At 37.4% G+C, this 20,677-nt stretch overlaps 2 protein-coding genes across 4 annotated transcripts in view; one reads left to right on the top strand and one right to left on the bottom strand.

Moving 5' to 3' along the window:
* Positions 1 to 692: 692 nt before the first annotated feature.
* LOC123536246 (uncharacterized) lies at positions 693 to 9,588 on the bottom strand. 2 transcript variants are annotated; one of them, XM_045319244.2, is made up of 5 exons: positions 9,510 to 9,588; positions 7,516 to 7,678; positions 7,074 to 7,175; positions 6,641 to 6,766; positions 693 to 837 (listed from the first exon to the last, which is right to left on the bottom strand). In XM_045319244.2, exons 2-5 carry the CDS (start codon positions 7,669 to 7,671, stop codon positions 697 to 699), a joined length of 525 nt encoding a protein of 174 aa, XP_045175179.1. In that variant the 5' UTR covers positions 7,672 to 7,678; positions 9,510 to 9,588; the 3' UTR covers positions 693 to 696. The 2 variants fall into 2 exon arrangements, with proteins under 2 accessions (XP_045175179.1, XP_045175178.1); XM_045319243.2 differs by lacking the exon at positions 9,510 to 9,588 and adding an exon at positions 9,100 to 9,476.
* Positions 9,299 to 20,677, top strand: part of LOC123536245 (uncharacterized) — a 24,105-nt gene continuing 12,726 nt past the window's right edge. The window contains exons 1-6 of one of the 2 annotated variants that reach the window (XM_045319242.2): positions 9,299 to 9,417; positions 10,573 to 10,726; positions 11,296 to 11,464; positions 12,397 to 12,509; positions 13,744 to 13,930; positions 16,678 to 16,814. In XM_045319242.2, the coding sequence (XP_045175177.2) occupies positions 10,587 to 10,726; positions 11,296 to 11,464; positions 12,397 to 12,509; positions 13,744 to 13,930; positions 16,678 to 16,814 (746 nt within the window). In that variant the 5' untranslated portion in view covers positions 9,299 to 9,417; positions 10,573 to 10,586. Of the gene's footprint in view, positions 9,418 to 9,623; positions 9,720 to 10,572; positions 10,727 to 11,295; positions 11,465 to 12,396; positions 12,510 to 13,743; positions 13,931 to 16,677; positions 16,815 to 20,677 lie in introns of those variants that run through there. The other variant, XM_045319241.2, reaches the window with a different exon arrangement.

The raw sequence follows: 20,677 nt of genomic DNA, 5'->3' as shown, positions 1-20,677 counted from the left end.
CCGAAACTGTTTCTGTTATTGTGACCTTGACTTCTTAACCTCAAGGTCGAACTTGACCTGTATTTTATCATGTTACACCTGTGTACAAAAATTTATGAGCCTACACCCAAGCGTTCTCAAGTAATCATCCGGAAATCGTTTAACTGTTCTTAGTCACTGTGACCTTGACTTTTGACCTCAAAGTCAAACTTGACCTTTATTTTATGATGTTACACCTGCGTATTAAAATGTATGACCCTAGGCCCAAGCGTTCTCAAATTATCATCTGGAAACCGTTAAACTGTTTCCAGTCACTGTGACCTTGACCTTTGACATACTGACCTCAAAGTCGAATTTGACCTGTATTTAATCATGTTACACATGTGTACCAAAATTTATGATCCTAGGCCCAAGCGTTCTCAAGTTATCATCCGGAAACCGTTTTTTTGTTCAGGGTCACTTGACCTTTGACCTACTGACCCCAAAGTCGAGCATGGTCTGTATTTTCTGATGTTTCACCTGTGTACCAAAAATTATTTAAATCATCCAAGCCTTTCATGAGTTATCATGAAACCATGAAAACCAACGGACCGACCCCCTCCCCCAACTTCGTTTTGTGGGGATATAATGAACTGAGCCGGGGTTAGGACACACTTGGTTATATAAAGCCTGGACGCTAACATAGTATATCTATAAAACCAACAAAACTAAAATAATTTAACCAGATTGTTTATTGTTCAGAATTAAATCCATATAAGCACCAGAAATAAGATCTGATTCGTGTACATCCAGTTTCTTCATTAATTCATTGGCGACTGCTTGTCCCTCTTCTACGCTTTGACCATCCTTCATGACAACCTGTAATTCATGTATAAAACATCCGTGTTCAGTCCATAAAACATATATGCAGTTGTATTATTTTCGCAAAATTTAAGTTCGAAAACAATACAAGCCTAAATACCTTTCCCATGGCATCAGGAGGTTTGGTAGCTTTTTTTTTTTTGTTTAGGATTTTTTTGACTTGTTTGAAGTGAAATAGAATGAAGCTGATTTCTTTCATATTCTTTCAGCCAAATCAAAACAAACCTTTTAGAAATGACACGGCATACTGTCATAATAATACCTTATATTGCATATCAATAAAACTAATGATTCCTTGTTAGGAGTTTTTAGTAGCTGTGGAAGATCTCGTCTAATGTTACATCTTTAAAACCGACTGAGCTGAGGAGAGGACAACTGTAAGCTGTTATAGCTTTCTGTCCAAATGTGTGTGAAATTAGCCAGAGTAGCCAGGGTTCAGCTAGAGTTTAGTCAGAGTAGCCAGAGAAGTCAGAACTCTGGTTACTCTGGCTAGCCAGAGTTCAGCAAGAGTAGCCGGAGTTCATCCAGTATCCAGAACTCTGGAATTTCAACCAGAGTAGGCAGAGTTTCTTAATTTTTAACATGTTCTGGCTACTCTGGTCAGCCAAAGTAGCCACAGTAGCCCGAATCACCAGGATATCATTTGCTCTGATTACTCTGGCTGTTTCTAACAGAGTGAGTAGTCAGAGTTCAGCCAGAGTATCCAGAGTTTCTAGGATTTTAACATGTTCTGGCTACTCTGGTCAGCCAGAGTAGCCAGAGTATTCAGGTCACGTGTTCGCAAAATATTTTCAGGCTTAGCTGAGTTTGATTATGAAACTTAATACATGTATGTCATTTCTATCTAAATAGCATATTTAAAACTGAATTTCAAGTTAATAATTATTTTCAAGTGGTTAATTAAAGTAGCTCTGGTTACTCTGGCTGGCCAGAGCAGCCAGAGTTTCTAGTGTTTTAACATGTTCTGGCTACTCTGTCAGCCAGAATAGCCAGAGTAACCAGCTCCCGTGTTCGCAAAACATTTTCAGTCTTAGCTGAATTTGATTTTGAAACTTAATATGTTATTTCTTTCTAAATAGCATGTTTAAAACTGAATTTCAAGTTAATAACTATTTCCAGTTGGCTGGATTTGACCTATCACCTTTTTTAAAAAATGGGGGCAACATATGCGGATTTCCACTGGGATGGAAGTCATCCTTCCTCAAGGGTTTTCTGGAATATGACCTCAAAGATGGGGTACAGTTCTACAGAGAGTGTTTTAAGAATGATAGGCTTGATTTTGTCAGGACCACTGGCCTCATGGGGGTTCAGGTTGCTGAGAAGTTTCTCAATACCATTTGCGCCTATCCTAATATTTGACATAGTAGGGACTGATTCACCCCTATGCGCGATTATGGGAGAAATACTCAGCCAGAGTTGGGCATCATAGTTTTCTGTTCAAAGAAAATTCCAATTATAAGTGTGACACCAACTTCGACACACACGGATGCCATACTAAAGGACTTCACGTGACCGGGGCCGTACATGTGTTTTTGGGCCAAGACAGCTCTTTAAAAACCACGTAACACGCCACTTTGCGGAAAAAAATGCATTTACTAGTTTTACACCCGTAACCGTTTCGAGTACCTGTGTTTTTTCGTTTCAATTTGGTGCCATTTTTTTCAACAGAAGGAATATGAGACAATACACTGGGGATAAAATATGCTATGAATAAGACCAGAATGGGTCAATGCAAAACAAGACCATGACAACCAGGTCGCACTGCACTAAATCACTGTCCAGTATGGTATGGCATACAGCCGTATAAGTACTGAAGATTCAGGATGGATCGGTGTCGCTTCGTCGTATCTACCCTTCGTGGGAAGCAGAATTTAGCGCTGGGGTGCAGCAAAAACCCTTTGGAAACCTTGTGGTAGTGCGATGGATATATCTTTTCTGCTAGATGGGGAAAAATAAATAAGTTGCCAGGACCTGTATAAACTGTTGAAGGATAGAAGAACTTGTATTGAAAAATACCTTTTGACATGATACAGGCATATTACTAGTATAATATCCGGACTCGCAATGTTTTTACGACTTCTTAGTTTTACATTAAGAGTCTTGAGAACAATGAATTTGGAAATGCATTGTATAAGCATATAGAAAACTGTACAACCCGATTTGAGGTACGTTAAAACTTAAGTCATTTTTGAAGACATTTGAAGGAATATCAAAATTCTGTTTGCCATATTGGTAGATTACATATGTATCTTAGTAGTCAATTTAATATTTTGTCATAATATTTTCAAAAGTCGTGGATCGAAAACGTCAAAAATTCTGGACGCCTACCAGTTCAAAATAAATTAGATGTGGGCTGTAATATCAAATATAAATGCTGATTTTTCCTGCCATAGACCTTGTAGGCTACTTTGTATAATTATAACTTACTGAAAGTAAAACATATTGATCATTATTTACAATGTACATAAACATAAGCTTTTGCATATACCCTGTTACTTTTTTTAAAAGTGTCATTTTTCGATTCGTGTTACTCTTAACTTTGTTCGAAAATGATGCCGTCTAACAGTTTCTTTGTTCTTGTTGTTGTTATTTTATTCTATTTTTTAGGCTTGTTTTAAATATTTTCCATCGACCAGAAAGATATACACCTGTCCGCTTTAATCCTTGTGAATTTCAGTCTTCATATAACATACACACAACACGCAACAGGTTTAACTTTTATTTACATTATAATTATATACAACAGTTATTGCAACCTAATCATGTATAATATGATTATTATGAAAAAGGGTCATACATTTAAAAATGGCTCTAGTTTACATGTTTGACTGTATTTTCTCTGGCCAGCCAGAGTAACCAGAACCCGTGCGTATTTCAGTTATTTCTGGTTACCCTGGCCAGCCAGAGTAGCCAGACTATGTGAAAATTATGAAACAGGCTGTCCTGGTCAGCCACAGTAACCAGAGTTCTGATTACTTTGGCTACTCTGGCAACAGGTTTTACTGTATTTTCTTTGGCTATTCTGATTAGCAGGGTAGCTAGTACCAATGGCCATCCAGGGGTTCCATTTGACCCGGGACCTCGGGTCCGGACCCGGGAGATTTTCAAAAGACGCTCAAAGGACCCGGCGTGATACTTGCCTGTGCGTCCTTCGGGACCCGGAGGCATTTTCCTTTGATAATCCTTTCTCTTATCATTCATTTCCTTCAGTAAAACTATTTCCTCGATAGTCACGTGTATTCCAAAATAAACACTCGCGGTCATGCCCTCCTGCCTCTGATCTTCTGCTAAATCCCGCCCTTTCTCCTGTAGACATGCCTCGCTGATTTTTTATCAGCAAGTTACGTCACGGTGAGTGCACATAGGTAAGAAGAATCAATGAAGTGTTGAAATTAATTGATAAACAGTACTGATCCTGTGTACTGTCAAAAAAGGCGCCAATTATTAAATTATCGTAAGCAGCTGATTACCGAGCATGTGAAAAGTGCGCTGCAAGATTTTTTCATGCCAACTTTAAATTAGACCATTGTTTAGTGATCATACCGTAATTTCAACAAGAAACGTCACAAATTTTGATGAATTTTGAAAGCAAAAATAAGTTCAGAATGTCTGTTCACGAGTCTAATTACACCCGATGTCATATGCGTATTTCCAAAATTCCTTAAAAAAGCTGACTTTCAGTGCAGTTTTTAATGACAAGTATCATCATTATTTGAGGAACTATCTCTGATTTAGCTTAGTTAGCCAAGTAAACTGAGCAAAAACTACTTTCCGATGACATTCCGAAAGTGTACCAGTATCCGGATAGTACATTTTGGATACATTTTTATAGAGTGTTATAGCACTGTTCTGTTAATAAAAATTAAATGAAATTTAGAAGAAAAACCTAATCAAAATAACATGAATTTTGATAAATATTAGTTTACAACATGAGACTATATGACCTGAAACTGACATTTTTATTATGCTGTAACATGATCTTGGGTTTATTGTTTTCTTAGGTAAAGATCTATGTATTACTAAATAAAAAAAATATAGTCAATTATATGGACGTGTTGGGACAGGACCCCTGTATTTTGGAAAAGGACCCTTCAAAATTTGGGCCCAAGGGTCCTGGGACTCTTGGGTTTTCAGGTCTAGTGGAACCCCTGGCCATCTCGGAAATTCTGGCTGTTCTGGCTAGCCAGAGTAGCCAGAGCAAATGAAATCATGGTCACTCTGACTACTCTGGCTGACCAGAGTAGCTAGAACATATTAAAATCCTAGAACGTCTGACTACTCTGGCTGCTGTCTGAAAATAAGACAATTCTTTGAAGTCCATTTTATGAATCACTTGATACATATAAAACACACAAAATATCAAACCTGAGAGTACCAAAAGGGTCATTTCGCAATAGGTATTTAAGTATTTTCTCTGGCTATTCTGGCTAGCCAGGGTAGCTGGAACCAATGGACATCTCGGAAATTCTGGCTGTTCTGGCTAGCCAAAGTAGCCAGAGCAATTGACATCCTGGTTACTCGGCTATTCTGGCCAGCCTTCTGGCTAAATTCTGGTTGAACTCTGGTCAGCCATAGTGACCAGAGTTCTGGCTATTCTGGCTACTCTAAATAGCCACTTGAAAATAGTTATTAACTTGAAATTCTGTTTTAAACATGCAATTTATATAGAAATGACATATGAGTCACGTGAGAAAACCAACATAGTGGGTTTGAGACCAGCGCAGGCTTGTCAGAATCCTTGCTGTTCGCTAACAGTTTCTCCAATTCCAATACGTTTTAAAAGCGAACAGCGTGGATCCTGACCAGACTGCGCAGATGCGCAGGCTGGTCTGGATCCATGCTGGTCGCAAACCTACTATGTTGGTTTTCTCATGGCATGGCTCAATTATTAAATTTCGTAATCAAATTCAGCTAAGACTGAAAAACTTTTGTGAACATGGGACCTGGTTACTCTGGCTGACCAGAGTAGCAAAAACATGTTAATATCCTAGAAACTCTGGCTACTCTGGCCAGCCAAAGTAACCAGAGCAAATTAAATCCTGGTGACTCGGGCTACACCTGATACTCTGGCTGACCACAGTAGTCAGAACATGTTAAAATCCTAGAAACTCTTGCTACTATGGCTTAACTCTGGCTACTCTGGCTGAACTCTGGCTTCTCTGGCCAGCCAGAGTAACAAGACTTCTGCCTACTCTGGCTACTCCAGAGTAATCAGAGTTCTGGCTACTCTAAATAGTCACTTAAAAATAAATATTAACTTGAAATTCAGTTTAAACATGCTATTTAGATAGAAATGACATATTAGGTTTCATAATCAAACTCAGCTAAGACGAAAAATGTTTTGTGAACCAGGTTACTCTGGCTACTCTTAAAATCCTAGAAACTCTGGCTACTCTGGCCAGCCAGACTAACCAGAGCAAATGAAATCCAGGTGACTCGGGCTATTCTGGATACTATGGCTGACCAGAGTAGCCAGAACATTTTAACATCCTAGAAACTCGGGCTTTTCTGGCTGAACTCTGGCTACTCTGGCTGAACTTTGGCCAGCCAGAGTAACCAGAGTTCTGGCTACTCTGGCTGAACTCTGGCCAGCCAGAGTAACCAGAGTTCTGACTTCTTTGGCTAAACTCTGGCTTAACTATGTACATATGTCCAATTCCTTAATTAACGTTTAGCAAATAATTCATGAAATACTGAAATAAAATATGTTTAAACTAAAACCGAATGAGCTCTTGTCCTCTCATATATTATTCATATAGGAAAGCACCATATTTGTAACAGTATAAAGTCGCACCCTTACCTCTAACTCCATGAAATTTCCCAGTCCTTCAACATTATCCACGTGCACACGTGTCTGACCAACCAGATAGAGAAGCCGAATTTTCTTAACTTTTCCCTTCACTCCAAGGGCCGACTGTAGGGTCGTCTGGTATTAAAATAGAGAAAATTCAAAGATTAAACTGCTTAACGTCACCTGAAGAAAATGTTTAATGTGGTTAAAGTTTATCAAGTTTATTTCATGTGTCAGATTTTCCTTTGATTTTAAAGCAGACTCAAAAGTGAAAATATCGCCGAAACTGTCGCCAATATTTTCATGTCGTGATAACATTTGAAACATTATCACGTCTTCTTGAGGTATCGTTTCTAGTTTTCATTTTATGCAATTCTTAACAAAATGCTTAAGCTGTTTATTTAATCTTTATTTTTTACTGTCTTGGTCAATTATGTATTACCTCTAGGCTCTCTGGATCATCCGTGTGAAAGAAATTGTAATCCGAAGACTTCGGGCCTGTCTCGTCACTTCTCTTGTAGAAAATCAGCTGTGATTGCTGTCCCTAAAACATAATCACCTTCGTTTAATATGAAACCAAGACATTGCCTTGTAGAACTGACATCAATCTGACGGACTGCATTCTTTCTACATAAAGTGAAATGTCAATATAATGCAAAATGTATGGTATATCTACAAAGTGATTTTTCAATGAAAACGAACCATTGGCAACCTGTTAAGCATCCTATTCTGTCGTTGAGAACCGTATAGTAAATATAACCTGGACAAAAATAGTATATACAACTTGCATTCATGGCAAATAGAGATAATTTGTACGTGATTACTCCATAAATTTTCCAAGAAATGGAACAACTACACTTTAGATACAATGTAAAATATGGTACCTTCATCTTTCTCAATTTAAGTCGACCATTCGGTACGTTGAAAAATGTGTCTTCTTGGTCTATAACTGTTGGCTCGCTGCCGCTAAAGTGTGCTGCAAGTTTCTTGAGATGTTCGACGTCTTTCACCCTAGCCTTGATTTCAACATTTGACGGCATATTTCCACTAAAAACAAAACAATATTTGTTTATCAGACGTCATCCGTATAGCATATCCAGTTATCATACAGTTCAACATTCCGATTAAATTCTGATCAATACCATACTAGAAAAATCGGGTAATTAACATCGATTTCCATTGAGGTGCAAGTACGTATGTTATATTATTTCTTTGCTATTTGGTGAAACCCGTTTTCTTGATTTTCTCTATTCCTTCTATTCATTTTTTTTTCAATGATGAAATGATGAATGATATAGTAAGAAAGAAATCCATAATTTGCACATTTTGATGCAGAAATGGACAACAATGAATTCTGCAAGAAATGAGTCAGTACAATACTAGGCACTTATTAAACGGTAACGTCTTTAGTGTTAATTAACACGACTACATCTGAATTTCAATTCTGCACGAGGGCGTGTCCTGCGAGCCAGTATTGTCTTAGGAGTGCTAGTAATAACGCGAGGCACATCGTTTTCGTTTTATTTACCTAAGCATAACAACGAGTATTCGATCGTATAAATTAATAACATGAAATTTTATTCTAACTTAGTATGACTAACAACAAACAACGAGTATTCGATCATTAAATTAAATAATTTTAATTTTAGTATCGACGTTAAAGCACTTTGTAACGCGACGACACAGAGTAAAGTGACGTAAAAAATGGAAAACCTGGTTCAAATAACCGGTTACTTTTTTGCACGCTTCCGATTATTGGCACGAGTTGTAGGCTTTTATTCTAGGTGCGTGTTTGTACTATTCATAGTATTTGATGCATATCTTACTGACATTCACGCCGGCCATGTCTGTAGGTTAAAACCGATAGAGAGTGCGTAGATTTTCACCAAATACTATTTAGCCTCCATTTTCTGTATTTCTATTCGTCGTTTTGAGAAAGGAAAATTCTTAATACGAATGTGTTCACATAAAATGACATTCTTCAGAAGAGTCGCATTGTTTATAAACTTAATATTGAATTATGTGACTTACTTTTGTGTCCTAGAGCCATAGTTATCGCTACATATGTTTATTTTGCCGATCCTATTATGTCGTTCATTTCACATGAACACCGAAAGATAAAATTCATTTTTACATTTAGGCCTACATTATATTTCCTTTCTATTTGTAAACAACAATATATTATAAATTGCGCACATTTTGTTGCATTTAGCATTAAAATCAGTTTCCCGGCCGTTCTGTTCACCAAATATGGGGGTCATCAAGAATTTTATATAGCGGCTCTGAGCCTATAAACGGACTTATTTCAATCCGGACTCTACAGAATTTAGTGTAGTTATGCCCAATATAGTAAATTTATTTTTAATGGATTAAACATTACAAATAAAATATCTCATACAGATATATTCATTTAAAATTTCAGCAATATAGCAATGTCAACAAAATTTGGCGAAGCTAACGTTTCTTACCCAGTAAAAATAGTTTTGAATATTTCTAGATTTCCCTCTCAAACAGTTTATTGGTTGGCTAAACACGGCAGCTCACAAACACCGGGTGAAAATGAAATAAAAATACGCTTGGTCATTAATAATTAAATAAACGATCAAAATTTCAGTAAATGCAAAGAAAATTATTTTTTAAATTATATTTGTCACATAAAGTTTTCGTTTTATCATCTCAGTGTTAAGTTAATCTTCAGACTCAAGAGGGACTACGTTTTTGCGTTTGAATTTTTAAGGGCGCAGCACGCATCCGAAATTTCCCAAATATCACTAGGGAAGTTACAGGTATATTACTCGACAAATTCACATATTTCTATGAAGTTTCCAATATGATTCCAAAGAACGAGATTTTAAGGACCCATGTAGCCAACCATTACCCATATCAAAGCCGGTAAAGTGCCATTTCCGAGAAAAAAATTCACAGGTCACATATTTTTTTTCTGAAACCGGTGTTTAGGTAAATAAACTCAACGAGAAGTTATCCCATCGTAATTTTCCTTTGTTGAAATATTTGATGTGTGATCATTGAAAGAGAATTTATCAGAGTTATAAACAGTGCTATTTTCTCAGAGCAAAAAGAATCTAGGGTAAACTGAAATGTCATTTTTATTTTGAATTCTGCTAACAAAATTATGTTCATGTCAGGCCAGTTGGCTTTGGCAGTGGTTAAAAGAGGGGCCCAAAGTGTAGAGGTCCAGTTACAGGACCCCCTAGACAACCAGTATAAGGCTATGAAACAGGAATCTTAACACAAGTGAAGATCTTGCTCAGTTTTCAATGTTTTAATATACATTGCAATTTAAGTGAAACAGAGATATTTTCAATCAGTTATTTCAGAGAGAAACACAATTGTGAATTTAATAAATTATTAATAGTAATTAAACTAGTCATTTGTGCATAGTAATAAAACTTTTTTATCAATTAAGTGAAAATCTTGGGATTGAAGGATTAAAATAATAAAGTTATGTTTTTCTTTAGTATTTAAGACTTGATTTGTGGTCAAGCTGAGTTTGTTTACTGCTAGAGTAAATAACAGTGACTTACCAATATCGCCAATAAAATTCATATACAGTATGCCTCCAACCAGAGTGAGAGCTGTTTACAAAAATACAAATTAAAACGTAATAAAAGCAACTTTATAACTTGTTGTAACAGATTATACCTGTAGCTTTTCCACTGCAATTATCATATACACTTGTAACACAGTACATAACAGTATAAATTACCATACTTCCAGACCACAGGTCCCGTTACCGGACCCCTAGCCACTTCCTTTGTCTTTTCCCTACCAGTGTTAATCAGTCTCAGGTTTAGTTTTTTCAGATTTAGTTTCATCAGTATTAAAGCCTTTTCATCAACCTTTATTTTAGTTGCCCAGAAAACATCCATTTGTTTTATTGAAAAAATCTTTGCAAAACAGTGTCTCTTCCTTTATTTCAGCAAACTGAAGGAGGATGGGTATAGAAAGTGGTGGTTCACGTCATGCACCTTCCACAGGAATGACGGCAACACAACTGTGTGAAAATGATGACCTTGCAAATACTGTCTGTTTAGATGCCTACCTTGGATTCAAGACTCATAAAATGAACTTGAAGTAATAACAAACATTACTGTGTCATTATTACCTCCCCAGCATCTGGTCTAGGCCAGTATTGGTAGAAAAGGTTCGGATATCAGCAACCAGGAATCAAACCCGTATCACTAGCACTGTCTAGAGTGCTAACATCTGCACCACTGACTGCTATATCATTCAAAAGTTTTTGAATGTTTTTTAGCTTGACTATAGTCTGAGCTATTCTACTCACCTTAGCGTTGGCATCACACCTTGGTTAAAGTTTTGCATGCAAGTACGTAGCTATCAGTTAAAAACCCCGTGGAATCAAGTCCCATAACACTGACATGTATTATGGGCAATTTATGCCCCCTTTGGACTTGGAAAATACTGAAATTTGGGAAGTGGCAAACTGCAGATTTTGCACTGTTAATGATCATGATTATATATTAAAAGTATCTGTGAGCTTGATCCCAGTTACAACTCTGTCTCACTACAGTAGTTGCTTTATATCTTATTGGTATTACTTGAAAATTGTTGAATGAACTAAAGACTGACATAGGCAGGTAAATTATATATCTTTCAAGATGCAATATATTGTATATTTTTAGGTACCAACCGCCAAAGAAGAAGCAGATGGACGAATGTAAGACAATAATAGAAAGATTCCTGAGTCACCAACAGTATGAGAAAGCCTATAGAGAAATGTTATCTGTTGATATTGTACGAACCTTCCTCATGCATAAAGATGACCATGAACATGACATTTTTAAAGAGCATGTAAGTCTGAGATATTTCTCTTGGTGAAGATTAAGTACTGGTATAATTGTGAGCTACAGGACAATGGCAGTGTCCATTTAATAACAGATTTCCTCTAGTGTCAGACTTAATGCATAGACAAATCATTTTAAATTTAAAATGTGAATTTGCCAGTAGGGCAGCCTGGTTAGCATTTCTACTTGTCCTGCTGAATTTTGATTTCCAGGGGCAAGTGGGAGAATGCTTACTTCTTAAACAATGCGAGACTTCATTTTCCTGACTGAGTTGTCTGCAAGGCACGTCAGACTTAACTTTAACTTGCCTGCACTGACCTTCACCAACTCTGGTATAAACTTACACGGAATCATATAGAATTTAAAGTTGACAGAGTTTGATATCCTGTGCTAAAAAGTTTGCATTTAATAACAGATTTTCACAAGTTCTAAGATGTGAACTGCCTAGAGAAATTATTATAAACCTGAAATTTGAAGGTCAGCGGGTAACCTTGTTAGCATTTTGTCTTGCCCTCTTGATTCTTGACATTCAAGGGCCAGTGGGAATGTCCTTCAATCTATACCACCAAGTTTGCTGGGTAATAAAAGTTTTTTTGAGAAGAACACTATTCAGAAAGATTTAATAAGTTTATTACACCAGATATATGCTATTACCAGTTGATGCAAACAGCTTTCACTTGGCCTTTATCTTGTTTTAACTATTCAGGCCCGATATCAGTCTCTTTAAGAAAAATCTTTACACTAAATAGAATGTACTGCATCCACCCCATTGAAAACAAAACAACAAAGACCTCATAGATCGTAACAAAACTGGGGTCATCAGGTCTTGACAACAGCACTGTTAGTTCAGTCATCATATACATATATCCAAAATGAATTTTGGCTGAAATTCAGCTTCACCAAAAGGCTTTGTCTCCTACTAAATCTTTATGTTTACAGATTTATCGTTACTTAAAGATGTTTGACGAAAATTCTGGCTTCAAAATCATGACATGTGACCGATACGCAATGGAGGGGCATCTAGGAGGCAAGATTTGTTCTACAAAAGACTGGTATGTACTCATCATTGGATATTGTTTATACGAAAAGATCCATTTTTAGCTCATCTGATTTTTTGAAAAAAAATGATGAGTTATTGTCATCACTTGAGCGGTTGTCGGCGTCGGCGTCTGCGTCGGCGTTGCCTGGTTAAGTTTTATGTTTAGGTCAGCTTTTCTCCTAAACTATCAAAGCTATTGCTTTGAAACTTGGAATACTTGTTCACCATCATAAGCTGACCCTGTATAGCAAGAAACATAACTCCATCTTGCTTTTTGCAAGATTTATGGCCCCTTTTGTACTTAGAAAATGTCAGATTTCTTGGTTAAGTTTTATGTTTAGGTCAACTTTTCTCCCAAACTGTCAAAGCTATTGCTTTGAAACTTGGAATACTTGTTCACCATCATAAGCTGACCCTGTACAGCAAGAAACATAACTCCATCTTGCTTTTTGCAAGATTTATTGCCCCTTTTGGACTTAGAAAATCAGTTTTCTTGGTTAAGTTTTATGTTTAGGTCAGCTTTTATCCTAAACTATCAAAGCTATTGCTTTAAAACTTGCAACACTTGTTCACCATCATAAGTTGACCCTGTACAGCAAGAAACATAACTCCATCCTGCTTTTTGCAAGATTTATGGCCCCTTTTGGACTTAGAAAATATCAGATTTCTTGGTTAAGTTTTATGTTTAGGTCAACTTTTTCTCTTAAACTATTAAAGCTATTGCTTTGAAACTTGCAACACTTGTTCACCATCATAAGCTGACCCTGTACAGCAAGCAGCGTAACTCCATCCTGATTTTTGCAATAATTATTGCCCCTTTTGGACTTAGAAAATCATTTTCTTGGTTGAGTATTATGTTTAAGTCAACTTTTCTCATAAACTATCAAAGCTATTGCTTTAAAACTTGCAACAGTTTTTCACCATCATAAGTGGACACTGTACATCAAGAAACATAACTCTATCCTGCTTTTTGCAAGAATGATAGCCCTTTTTAGACTTAGAAAATCATGGGTAGGACAATATTTCTATTACACAAAAAAAATCAGATGAGCGTCAGCACCCGCAAGGCGGTGCTCTTGTTAAATTGTATTCTGCTTCCATTTTTGTGGAGCCGCCTTGCTGGGCCTTTTAAACAGAAAATCGGTATTTCTTGGTTGTTTTTTGTTTAAGTTCACTTAAGATTTCAATTCAGTAATTGACTATGAATCCTCCACTTGTATATATTTTGTATATTGACAAAATTCTAGGAAGAAACATGACAAGATTGAGATGTTGATTGGGTGTATTGCGGAGCTGACAGAGCCAGAAGAGAGGGAACTACTTTCAAGCGGTGAAAATGACTTCAGCGTGATGTTCTCCTGTCGTAAAAACTGTGCACAGCTCTGGTTAGGCCCTGCTTCATTCATCAACCATGATTGTAGGGCTAATTGCAAGGTTTGTTGTTCAAAACATTTCAAAATGGGGAACTTTAAACTGTTAAATGCTTATTGTATCTTTCAAACAGAGTGTTTTTTCTGACTTCTGGCCCAAGCCTTTAGTAACTCACCAGAAGCAAAAGGTTCAGGATAAGATATTGTGAAGGTGCTGTATCTGTCATCTGGTATTAGCCGTTTAAGTTAAATGTCAGACTTCTTCTCAAGATTTATATTGTTATACACCTACTTAGCTCAGTAGGGAGAGCGTTGGTCTGTGGATCACGGGGTCGTGAGTTCGATCCCCGGGCAGGTCGTATGTTCTCCTTGACGATTTGAGATTTGATAAAAGACATTGTGTCTGAAATCATTCGTCCTCCACATCTGATAATTCTTGTGGGGAAGTTGGCAGTTACTTGCGGAGAACAGGTTTGTACAGAATCCAGGAACACTGGTTAGGTTAACTGCCCGCCGTTACATGACCGAAATACTGTTGAAAAACGGCGTTAAAACCCAAAACAAACAAACAAACAAACAAGATCTCTATTGGAACATAAACAAAAGTGTCCTAAATAGACCTCTCTTGGGTTTGTTCAGATGATTCCATTTAACCCATATTAGGGTCTGTCTAGACCCTTAAAACAACTTTTTCATGAACAACTTGATAGATCTCCGTCGAGCTTGGTCTGAATAATCCATTTATGGACTTGTCTCAAACTTGTTCAGTTGGTTCTTCTAGAACTCATTCACAGGCCACAAGAGCTAAATATCTAAAAACCTTTAAACAGCTTTTCACAAATCGCTTGATGTCCCTTCATCACACTTAGTCCAAAGCATCCTTATATGCCATTAGGCCTTTTTTCAAGTTTGTTGAAATGGTTTTGCTCGGCTCCTTTTAGGGGCTGCTAGAGTTAAGTTTAATAAAAAGACCCTAAGCAAAGTCTTCTCCTGAATTGCTTCTAGGTGTATCTTTACCCAACTTTGTTGAAGCAATTCTATGAACCTCTCTCAGTTTGCTTTAGCTAACAGTAGAGAAACCCTCCAACAACTTCTTCTCAGGAATCACTTGGTGTATCATTGATGTTGTAAATTCATAAACCAACACAGTTTTGTTGGTGTATCATTAACAGACCTGATTTGTAGCATCTTTGTTATAGACCGCTCTCAAGTTTCTCAAACCCTTCTAGGGACCACCTTAAAAAAACACCCTTTAACACAGGGTTGGCATTAAAGTGGGAAATACTCATATTTCCCAGGATGGCAGGAAATATAGCAAATTCCTGGGCAATACTAGGAAATATTGGGAATTCCTGGGCAATACTAGGAAATATTGGGAATTCCTGGGCAATACTAGGAAATATGATTCAGACCAATATATTTTATTCTTTAGATAAGCTAATACCCACTAGAATATTTTCATATTCCCTTCATTCCAATCCATTTATGTTAACATTAAAGTTTAACAACATTACTTCTCAAGAACTTCTTGATGTACATTCATCTAGCTAACCTTGTAGTATCTTTAGATGGACCTCTCCTCAATTTGTTCAAATGGTTTTGCTTCCCCAATTAAGGCTCTTAGGGCTTAAAAGGAAAAAAAATATTGTTTTCTTCTCATGAACCACCAGGATGAATCTCCACAAAACTTGGTCTATAGTATCCTTGTTTAGATATCTCTCAGAATAGTTTAAATGATTCTGCTTGAGCCCTTTTTAGGGCCACCAGAGTTAAAACCAGAAATAAAACATTTTCTGTATTAGTGGATATTTCCACAGGTCGAAAAGTAAGCAAATATGGAATTCCAGACATTGAGCATGCAGAAATATTAGCCAATTTCCTTGTGCCAATTCTTGTAAAAATGTCAAGTCGTAAGAATAACTTATTTGTCTGGCATAATAACTTTACATCATTATCTAATGTTCAAAAACGTGGATTATATACATGTATTTTAGGCCTTAAATTTCACAAAAATGTACTGGTAGAGACCAGAAATATAAGATTTTGTTCAAATCGTCAGTGCTTAATATGCACTAACTCTGCTATATATATATAATGCACATACATGTAATTTTGTTGTTTTTTTTTACACCAATGTTAGGATGAATTTCTCCCATTCACTACTGGTGTTATGGTACATTTGTTATGCTGGTTACACTGAAGGAAATATTAGCAAATTTTGTCAATTTGCGAAATACGTCAATGTTTCCATATCGCTAACCACTTATAAATACAGTAAACAATTCCTCTCGTGGCATCATATTCAGGGTCAAACTATCAACATGAAGTAGCTGGTTTAGGACCATCTTGGTCTTCTTGTTTCAGTGAAGGATCCATTATCAGGTAAGTAAATTTAGGGAATGCAGGAAAGACACATTTATGTATAACATAAAACTTGAAATTAGACCAGGAAAGAGCTGGTTCTACAACTTTTTCCTCGGAACTTTTAAAACATACGAGCCGCACCATGAGAAAACCAACATAGTGCATTTGCAACCAGCATGGATCCAGAACAGCCTGCGCATCCGCGCAGTCTGGTCAAGATCCATGCTGTTCGCTTTCAAAGCCTATTGCAATTAGAGAAACCATTAGCGAACAGCATGGATCCTGACCAGACTGCGCGGATGCGCAGGCTGGTCTGGATCCATGCTGGTCACAAATGCACTATGTTGGTTCAGTTATGCTTGCTGAGATGCCATCAGTTAACTGTTTGAAGGGATTTTAAACGTCTGATCTTGAAATTTATTAGCAAGTTTTCAACACTATTTGCAGTTTGTGTCTACTGGTCGTGACACGGCATGTGTAAAAGTGTTACGTGACATCAAAGAGGGAGAAGAGATAACATGTTTCTATGGAGAAGATTTCTTTGGTGACAGTAATGGTCTATGTGAATGTGAAACTTGCGAAAGGTAAGACTGCGTACAATTCAGTAGTGAATTCAAGTGTACTTTGGATAGATATTTCTGTAAAAAAAAAGTAGGGAGAGGTCTCCATGATGTTCATGGTTCCTGACAGGCACAGTCACTGCTATAAAATTGAGATATTTATTATAAGAGAAAAATATGAAACCAACATTTAGGATGACTGTTTATTGTTCTAAGTCACCTTTAGCCTGCTGGCGGCAAGTGATTCTGCCTTTGTGACTAGTGCAGGCCAAGATCAGCCTGATTGGATGGTTAACACTGTTCGCTATTCAGTCTCTAAATTTTCAGTGAACACTCTTTCGAATAATAAATGGTATTGCCCAAATTGAATGATGGACCAGTCCGTTTTAGAAATTTAGCAGGCTAAAGGTTAATGAACCTCCATGACTTCCAACGATAATACTTTGCAGGCGCAAATGCTATGCAAATAATCGGAATGTCGAAAGAAAATCACAGATTTTTTTTCTCAAAATTTCCAAATCAGAGCCATCAGAACTTCAGTTTTAGGGTCCTCCTGTGAGAGTTTGATGATAATGAAGCATACTAAATTGCCGTGAAGAATTTTCTCTAAAATGACAAATTAGTCAATAGTGAGACAAGCTGTTACCTGTAATAAAATATCGTAAAACAAAACATTGCTTGTTTTGCTTGTGTAGAAGCCATCCTGCACTTCTCTGATGGGTATCCCCCTTGTTAGCTCACCCGAGCCATAGGCTAAGAGTGAGCTATTGTTATCGCTCACCATCCGACGTCCGGTGTCCGGCCACACTTTCCTTTAAACAACATCTCCTTCAAAACCACCAAGCCAATTTTGATAAAACTTCACAGGGATGATCCTTGGATGGTCTTTTTAGCTCACCAGAGCCAAAGGCTCGGGGTGAGCTATTCTGATCAGTCACCGTCCGGCGTCCGTTGTCCGGCGTCCGTAAACTTTTACTTTAAAACGACATCTCCTGATAAACCGCCAATTTCATCCAAACTTCTCAGGAATGTTCCTTGGGTGAAGCTCTACAAAATTGATCAAAGAATTGAATTCCATGCAGAACTCTGGTTGCCATGGCAACAGAAAAGGAAAAATCTTAAAAATTTCTTCTCAAAAAACCAGAAGCCTAGAGCTTAGATATTGGTGTGAAGCATTGCCTAGTGGACCTCTACCAAAGTTTATTCAAATCATACCCGGGGTCAAAATTGACCCCGCCCCAGGGGTCACTTGATTTTACATAGGAAAAATCTTAAAAAATCTTCTTCTCAAAAACCAGAAGCCCTAGAGCTTAGATATTTGACATGTAGCATTGCCTAGAGGACCTCTACTAAAGTTGTTCAAATCATGACCCCGGTGTCAGAATTGACCACGCCCCAGGGGTCACTTGATTTTACATAGGAAAATCTTCAAAAAATTTCTAAAAATAAACCAGAAGGCCTAGAGCTTAGATATTTGACATGTAGCATTGCCTAGTGGACCTCTACAAAATTTATTCAAATCATGACCCCCGGGGTCAAAATTGACCCCGCCCCATGGGGTCACTTGATTTTACATAGGAAAATCTTCAAAAATTTTCTAAAAATAAACCAGAAGGCCTAGAGCTTAGATATTTCACGTGTAGCATTGCCTAGTAGAACTCTACAAAATTTGTTCAAATCATGACCCTTCCCCAGAGGTCACTTGATTTTACATAGGAAAATCTTCAAAAATTTTCTAAAAATAAACCAGAAGGCCTACAGCTTAGATATTTCACGTGTAGCATTGCCTAGTGGACCTCTTCAAAATTTGTTCAAATCATGACCCCGGGGTCAAAATTGACCCTGCCCCAGGGGTCACTTGATTTTACATAGGAAAATCTTCAAAAAAATTCTAAAAATAAACCAGAAGGCCTAGATCTTAGATATTTGACATGTAGCATTGCCTAGTAGACTTCTACAAAATTTGTTCAAGTCATGACCCCGCCCCATGGGGTTACTTGATTGTACATAGAAAAATCTTCAAAATTTTCTAAAAATAATCCAGAAGGCCTAGAGCTTAGATATTTGACATGTAGCATTGCCTAGTGGACCTCTACAAAAGTTGTTCAAATCTTGACCCCCCAGGGTCAAATTGACTCAGCCCCAGGGGTTACTTGATTGTTTGTAGGGAAATCTTCATAAATTTGCTAAAAATAAACCAGAAGGCCTAGATTTTAGATATTTGATATGTTACATTGCCTAGTAGACTTCTACAAACTTTGTTCCATTCATGACCCCCGGGGTAAACTTGGCCCCGCCCCAGGGGTTACTTGATTGTACATCAGAAAATCTTCCAAATGTTTTTTAAAAATCATCAGTTTGACATTTGAAACATGTAGCTCATATTACTCTGGTGAGCGATCCAGGGTCATCATGACCCTCTTGTGTAAAAATTGTTCAAAGAATTGAATTCTATACAAAACTTCAAAAATCTTCATCCAAAACCACAAGGCCTAGGGCTTTGATATTTGGTATATAGCATCATCTAGTGGGCCTCTACCAGGATTGTTCAAATTATCCCCCTAGGGTCAAATATGGCCCCACCCCGGGGGTCATATGGTTTATATAGACTTATATAGGGAAAAACTTTCAAAATCTTCTTGTCTGAAACCATAAGGCCTAGGGCTTTGATATTTAGTATGTAGCATCATCTAGTGGGCCTCTACAAAGATTATTCAAATTATGCCCCTAGGATATAATATGGCCCCGCCCTGGGGGTCACATTGTTTCTATAGACTTATATAGGGAAAAACTTTGAAAATCTTCTTGTCAAAAACAAAAGGGCCTAGGGCTTTGATATTTGGTATGTAACATCATATAGTGGGCCTCTACAAAGATTGTTAAAATTATTCCCCTGGGGTGAAAAGAGGCCCTGCCATGGGGTTCCCTAGTTTTACATAGACATATATTGGAAAAAACTTTAAAAATCTTCTTGACTGAAACTGCGAGGCCTATGCTTTTGATATTTGGTATGTTGCATTGCCTAGTGGTCTACTACCAAAATGGTTCAAATTATGCCCCTAGGGCGAAAGAGGCCTTGCCCTGGGGGTCCCACGTTTTACATAGACTTATATAGGAAAAAACTTTAAAAATCTTCTTGTTTGAAAGTTCAAGGCCTATGCCTTTGATATTTTGTATGTATCATTGCCTAGTTGATCTCTAACTAGATTGTTAGAATTATGCCTCTGGGGTGAAAAGGGGCCCTGCCCCAGGAGTCACTTAATATATGAGTTAAATAGGAAAAAATACTTCAAAAATTATCAGATCATATTTCCTAGACTGTTTGATTATATTTACCTGATGACCCCAAGTGATAAGGGTCAGGCGACTGTGACCTTGACCTACTGACCTACTTTCTTGTTAGCTCACTGTCACAGACAAGTGAGCTTTTGTGATCACCAGGCGTCCTCGTCGTCCGTGCGTGATGCGCGTGCGTAAACTTTGCTTGTGACCACTTAGAGTCACATTTTTTCATGGGATCTTATGAAAATTGGTCAGAATGTTCCCTTGATAATATCTAGGTCAAGTTCGAAATGGGTCACGTGCGATCAAAAACTAGGTCTAGGGCTAAAAATAGAAAACCTTGTGTACCTCTTAAGGCCATAATTTCACAAGATCTTCATGAAATTGGTCAAATGTTCACCTTGATGATATCTAGGTCAAGTTCGAAACTGGTCACGTGGCCTCAAAAATAGGTCAGTGAAATAATAGAAAACTTGTTGACCTTCTAAGGCCATAATTTTTATGAATCTGTATGAAAGTTTGGTCTGAAAGTTCATCTTGATGATATCTAGTCCAAGTTCGAAACCTGTCACGTGCGGTAAAAACTAGGTCAGTAGGTCTATAAT

Source organism: Mercenaria mercenaria, chromosome 17, assembly GCF_021730395.1.
Source record: "Mercenaria mercenaria strain notata chromosome 17, MADL_Memer_1, whole genome shotgun sequence".
NCBI lineage: Eukaryota > Metazoa > Mollusca > Bivalvia > Venerida > Veneridae > Mercenaria > Mercenaria mercenaria.
This window is presented reverse-complemented; position numbering and strand designations above follow the sequence as displayed.

Coding starts and splice junctions, on each gene's coding strand:
- LOC123536246 (XM_045319244.2), bottom strand. CDS start 7,671: ATGCCGTCAAATGTTGAAATCAAGGCTAGGGTGAAAGACGTCGAACAT. Junction 6,767..7,073: donor ATGATCCAGAGAGCCTAGAG/GTAATACATAAT, acceptor TTTTAATACCAG/ACGACCCTACAGTCGGCCCT. Junction 838..6,640: donor GAAATTTCATGGAGTTAGAG/GTAAGGGTGCGA, acceptor CATGAATTACAG/GTTGTCATGAAGGATGGTCA.